Source organism: Procambarus clarkii, chromosome 70 (genome assembly GCF_040958095.1).
Source record: "Procambarus clarkii isolate CNS0578487 chromosome 70, FALCON_Pclarkii_2.0, whole genome shotgun sequence".
Classification (NCBI taxonomy): Eukaryota; Metazoa; Arthropoda; class Malacostraca; order Decapoda; family Cambaridae; genus Procambarus; species Procambarus clarkii.
The window spans coordinates 27,693,943-27,700,867 of NC_091219.1; the positions used below are offsets into that span (position 1 = coordinate 27,693,943).

Genomic DNA, 6,925 nt, shown 5'->3' on the forward strand with positions numbered 1-6,925 from the left:
AGCCACCTGCTCGCCATAGAGATGGCAATAAAGATGCATAAAAAATACCAGAAGCAAAGAGCCTAGGTGGGCAACATTTTTGCATGTAAGTGCCAAAATGACCAAATCTTTGATTTTTCTAAAAATTTTGGGGAACATTATTTCATGTCTCAAATACAGTATTGGGAAAACCTTTCCAAATAATAAAAAAAATCACATTAGAGCAGTAAAATCAAAGAACAATTATTCTTTATTGTTCTTAGCACAATAAAACTGTTTTGCGAACGATTATTTAAAGTCAGGTAAGAGGGAATGAATGTAAAATTTTGTGACAATTTTTACTTAGCCCTTGGACAGCAGCTATGGAAAAATGGTCATACCTGCCTATGTGCAAACAAATAAAAAATAACAATCTTTTATTACAGATTTATTAATTTGTATTAAACATGTAAGAAAAACACAAAAATAGGTGAATATTTTTCATTTTATTGGGTGGAGGCGCTCAGGATGATGGTGATGGTGGCTGTGTCTGGTGCCTGTCAATGCCTTGTGCTCGACTTTGCTGACACTTCCTGTGTTATCCTCCAATGTTGCACCACTTGTTTCTCTTTATTTACAAGAACATGCGTGTTGAATAACTTTATAAATCACATAATTCAAACAACACATGATAATGTTTTAATTGATTGGTTGGTTTACCTGGTATACTCTATTGCAAGCATATAGAGCAGTGAATAGGATATGAACATAATATTAAATGGTGTTGGGTTCTGGGCGATGACATGTGGCCTAACTGGCACCATATGGCATAGGCATAGTATATACCATATGTGCCAGCACACCAGCCATCAATGTGCACCAACAGACGATAATCGTCAAATGACAAACGCATTCACCTAGTAATCTAGTGACTAACAGGATTTAGTACTATGAAGAGCAGGATTTTTACCAAGGTCAAGGAAAACTCCATTTCATCCACATAGACCAACTATATCCTTATTTGCATCATACAGGTAAAACCCAAGCAATAATTATACAAATCGTCATATGACGATAACCGTATTTATCTAGTAAGTAAGTAATGATTAACAGCATTAGAAACTAACGAGTAGATTTTTTTTCAAGGATCAAGGTAAACTCCATTACATCCACATAGGCCTATTATATCCTTAGCAAATCTTAGCAAATACAGTTCTATATGGAAAAACGCAAACAGTTCCATTCTACAAAAATGGTAGTAGAGAAGGGTTTAATTATGATAATGTTTAATCAGGGAAAAGTACATACAGTATATACAAAATGAGTTATAAGCAGAATGTTGGATTTCTGGATAAGCAAGTGCCATATATATTATGCCTAAAGCCACTACTGTAATACGCACAGCATTTTGGGCACAAATATAGACCCGGGCATATTTTCGACCATAAATATAAAGTATAGACCCGCATCCCTGACAACAATGATAGTCAAAACACTAGAAAAAAGTACAGTAGTTAAAACCAAATGCATAGAATAGCTGGGAGAGAAATGGTATAACAGACATAATATAGGTTTTGAACAAGATCCTGTGTAACAAATCTACTTAGTTTTTATGATAGACACAGAGATTCTACAGGAAAGAGATAGTTGGATTGACTTTTTATCAGGACCTAAATAAATATTTTTGACAGTCCCACAAAAGAAGGACAGGGAACTATCAGGAGAAAGTGCCAGCCATTATGACTATATAGTACTTGGATGGGGGTAAGGATTTTGGTTGGGACTTGGAGGAAGGAATGGTGCCCAACCACTTGTGGATGGTAGAGAATTGAACGTCGACCTGCATGAAGCAGGACCATCACTCTACCGTCCAGCCCAAGTGGTTGGGCATCCCACAAGAGGGTGCTTTTTGGAAACGAACATACTGGAGAGGTTGACAGGGAGATTGTTGACATGGATGAAAAATTTTTGAACTGCCAGAAAGATATGTAGTAATCAGTTAATGTACTGTATCTGACTGGAGGAGTGTTGCTGACAGAGTACCACAGGGATCAGTTCTTGCACCTGTAATATTCACCGTCTACATAAACGACCTATCGGAAGGAACACAGACTTGTATGAACATGTTTGCTGACGATGCTAAGCTATTAGAGAAGAAAAGACAAATGATTGGCATGCCCTTTTAAATTACATAGATAAAATAAGTATGAAGCACCATGTGGCAACTGGAATTCAGTGTGAATAAATTCCATGTTATTGAACTTGGAATAGAAAATAGCTACCACACAATCTACAAATCATGTGTAAAGAAATTAAAGAACTCAAACAAAGTAAGATATCTAGGGGTGGTTCTGGACAGTAAGCTGTCACCAGAGGAATACAAAGGACATTGTGTGAGGAGCATATGATATGCTTTTCAATTTCATAATTGCTTTTAAATACATGGATGGTGAAATAGTTACTGCAGAGCCACAGCCATCAACTTGCCTCCCCAGATACTAGGAGCCACAGCCATCAACTCACCTCCCCAGATACTAGGAGCCACATCAACTCACCTCCCCAGATACTAGGAGCCACATCAACCCACCTCCCCAGATACTAGGAGCCACATCAACCCACCTCCCCAGATACTAGGAGCCACATCAACTCACCTCCCCAGATACTAGGAGCCACATCAACTCACCTCCCCAGATACCAGGAGCCACAGCCATCAACTAACCTCCCCAGATACCAGGAGCCACAGCCATCAACTAACCTCCCCAGATACCAGGAGCCACAGCCATCAACTAACCTCCGCAGATACCAGGAGCCACAGCCATCAACTCATCTCCCCAGATACTAGGAGCCACAGCCATCAACTAACCTCCCCAGATACCAGGAGCCACAGCCATCAACTAACCTCCCAGACACCAGGAGCCACAGCCATCAACTAACCTCCCCAGATACCAGGAGCCACAGCCATCAACTAACCTCCCCAGATACCAGGAGCCACAGCCATCAACTAACCTCCCCAGATACCAGGAGCCACAGCCATCAACTAACCTCCCCAGATACCAGGAGCCACAGCCATCAACTAACCTCCCTAGATACCAGGAGCCACAGCCATCAACTCATCTCCCCAGATACTAGGAGCCACAGCCATCAACTCATCTCCCCAGATACCAGGAGCCACTGGCATTAACTTGTCTCCCCAGATACCAGGAGCCACAGCCATCAACTAACCTCCCCAGATACCAGGAGCCACAGCCATCAACTAACCTCCCCAGATACCAGGAGCCACAGCCATCAACTAACCTCCCCAGATACCAGGAGCCACTGCCATCAACTCGTCTCCCCAGATACCAGGAGCCACTGCCATCAACTCGTCTCCCCAGATACCAGGAGCCACATCAACTCACCTCCCCCACATACCAGGAGCCACAGCCATCAACAACTCACCTCCCCAGATACTCAACTTGAGCTTAGAGCCATCGAGGTTCTCGATGTAGGTGCCAAGGACCCGGTTGAGGAGCTCCGACACGAGAGACTCGAACATTGTGACTATGGTGTCAACTGGTCATCGTCTGCGAGGAGGGAAGGTTTTCTCCTGATGGCTGCACGAGTGTCAGGGGAGCCGCCTCACTCTTCACCGCTTGCACAGCCAAATAACGGTGAGTGTCACAGTCCAGGGCGTTACAGCAGCGAGTGTGACAGTCCAGGCAGTGACAGCATTGAGTGACAGTCTTGGGTGGGAGCTGGACCAACAGTCACCATCAGCTGCGACTGTTTATGGCGCCGCTCACTATTGCCACATCCATCCCCTACACCACCCCTCCCTTCACGTTACTCCTAACTCTTCCTATCTTATCTTTACACTTTATGACGAACTCGAAAAGCACCTGTTATTCTTCTATTTATTGGTATATTATTGTATTAATCAAACTTGTAAGTATTACGATTACTTTTAGTTATTTATTAATGTTGAATTATCTCTTATGGTATGGCAATACATTTGGATAAAGTTAACATTGATAATAATAATAATTATTACTATACTAATTATTTAAACAATAATAATAATTAGTATTATTATTTAAGCAAGAGTACAAAAATTCATGAATTTACTTTATCTGTTAGGTTAAGGACCTTCCCGAAACGCTATGCATGTTATTGTCATTGTAATGATGTAAGAATACCAATGTTATGTACATTCACAACCCAATATACCTTCTTGTATATCTAAATAAAATAAAATAAACAGTTTACCTTTTTTTATTAATAACAAGCATATATTTTGATTATTATTATTAACAAGCTTAGGTATACACAGCTACTTTATACACAGGTATACAGCTGCTACTTTATTCTATATCCGATCCCACGATCGTCGTCGCCCCTAAATCAACACAACAACAACACAGTGTACATAAAAAACTAGCTATAAGTTTATCTAATATTCCCATCTCACAGCATGGTTAGTCATTCATGGAATCAGGGGAGACAATACCAGCCTCGATACAAAAGTAAATCAACTCTGACTAAAAATCTGGAGAGCATGAAATTTAAGGCTGATCTATTAGCCTCCACTAGCAAAATCTGGGTACAGCACAAGAATATCTGCCAATATTCCTGAGTGTATGAAGTAATTACAGAGCTCAAAGTACCTCATACCATTGAAGTCACTTATAACAGGGCAATCACAGATATAGTGTTGGAGAGTATGTCCCAGCTCTTGTTCACATAGTTTACAACTGGAATGCTCACCATTGGGAGGTTCATTACCTCCAGCCACCTGCCACAAATATCGATATCCCAGCCTAATTCTGGCAATTACAATGTCACACTGTCTAGTGGATGTTTTATGCTGCCCATACATATAATTCTCGGTTCTAAAAATGTCATAGCTCTTTTATACTCGTGCTTTTTGGCCTTTGTGTGTCAGTAACTGCTCTTCTGTGTTCCCTAATTTCCTGAAATATTGCGGCTATTACATCAGAGATTGGAATGCCCATAATAATCCTAGGTATACTGGACAGGAAGCCGGCGGCTTGTCAGAGGTTCCCCCATTTGTCCTGATGATGTTCTGGAGCTGGATTTTAAAATTCAGCAGAGTTTTGGTATTCAAAATAAAAAATAAAAATGTTTATTCAGGTAAAAAGTACATACATAGAAGATGAGTTATAAACAAAATGTTGGATTTATTGATAGAGCTAGTACATACAATACCTAAAGCCACAAATACGTATAGCGTTTCGGGCAATAATCATTAAGTATTAATGTTTGATAATAGCAAGACATAGGTTTACATTTAGGAGGTAAGGTAGGTTACATGGAGTTCATTAGGTAGTACTTAGTTTCTCTCTTAACTGCTTAAGAGAGGGGCAGTCTTTGACGAGATTGGGAAGGTCATTCCACATTTTATTTTGCCTGGTGTTGCTCTTTCTCCAGAGCAGCTATGTCTTTTTGAAGTTATCTCCATGCCTAGATGCAATAATCCAGGTCGGGGCGCACCAGAGACTTATACACTTAAATGACTACCTTCGTTTCCTCAAAGGTAAAGGTACGCTTGATTATTCCTAGGGTTTGGTTAGCTTATTTTTTTTTTTACTGTCGCTCACACTTGTGCAACTTTCTGCGACTGATGGATTCTGACTCCAAGGTCCTTTTCTTCATCAATCTGTTGTAAGGTAATGCTGTTAATTTGGTAGTTCTGACGTAGATTGTTATTCCCCACATACAAGGTTTTGCACTTATCGACATTAAAAGGCATTTACCAGTCTTCTGACAGTTTGTGGAGTTCATGTAGATTTCTTTGTAAGGTCTCAAAATAATTTTCACTACCCACCTTAGCATAAATATTAGTGTCATCTGCATATTTGATGAAGTGGTTTGTAATATTCTCATCTGTCATTGATGTACATGACAAAAAGGATTGGCCCAAAAATAGACACTTGTGGTACCCCACTTACCACATTTCTCCAGTCATATTCATTACCATTTTGCACGACCCATTTTTTATCCATTCCAGTATTCTCCAATTTATTTCATGTGCTTATAGCTTTCTTACTAGTCTTTCATGTAGTACCTTGTCAAAAAGCCTTAGCAAAGTCTAAGCGAACTAAGGTGCCTTCTAAAGGTGGGGTAGGGGGCTCCGCTGGTCCCCCACCCGGCAACTCAGTGTTAACCACATTCAATGTTACTGTGTTAATTGTTATTTTACCCAAGGTAGCATTTTCACCAATATAAGTAAGGAAAAGAAGGTAGTGATTTAATTTTATAAACCTCTTGTGCCCCCATTTCGATTACTGTATCCAAGCATGGGAGACTCATCTTCAGTAGGACATATAACTGCTCTGGAGAAAGTGCAACACCAGGCAACATACTGGCATACTCCCACTATCAGTTTGCTACTGTCTTGAGCTTGTATTTTGCACCATACAGACTCTGAGGATTCCATGGTGTTCAATTCCTCATTTAGATTGCATACAGGTCTTCTTTCACATATAGCATTACCCCACGTGCTCTTGTTGTTCTGTCATTTCGGAATGGTCGATGGTATGGTATCTTTGACTATATGGAAAAGAATGTAGTCATTCAATCGCATACCGAAGCCAGCTTCGATGTGCACCCACCATTACATGGAGACATGGATACCTTATCTTCAGAAAAAAACATTGTTTCATTGGAGAAAGTTCAACACCGGGCAACAAAAATAATTCCAGAAGCAAGCCAACTCTCATGCGATGACAGATTGAGGGCCACAAGGCTAAACAATTAGTATGGCAATCAATTAGTATGTCACATATGCACTTATTAAATAAGCCAATATTGACTGTAGGCAAGTGCGAGAACGGGTTTCAACATGATAGGGCTGATCTCATCGAAACGTTCAATACTGAACAATTTGGAGGATGTTGCTCCGGACAACTTTTTCATAAGATCAGATGTAACGCAGAACAAGAAGCAGCGGTTTCACGCTCAACTAGCA

General features: G+C 40.4%; 1 protein-coding gene across 1 annotated transcript in view; it reads right to left on the reverse strand.

Annotated features, from left to right (window-relative positions):
• LOC123775366 (vacuolar protein sorting 13C) overlaps positions 1-3,776 on the reverse strand; it is a 115,501-nt gene extending 111,725 nt beyond the window's left edge. Inside the window, 1 exon segment of the mRNA XM_045770512.2 lies at positions 3,397-3,776. Coding sequence (XP_045626468.2) covers positions 3,397-3,493 — 97 coding nt within the window. The 5' untranslated portion in view covers positions 3,494-3,776.
• Between the last annotated feature and the right edge of the window lie 3,149 nt (positions 3,777-6,925).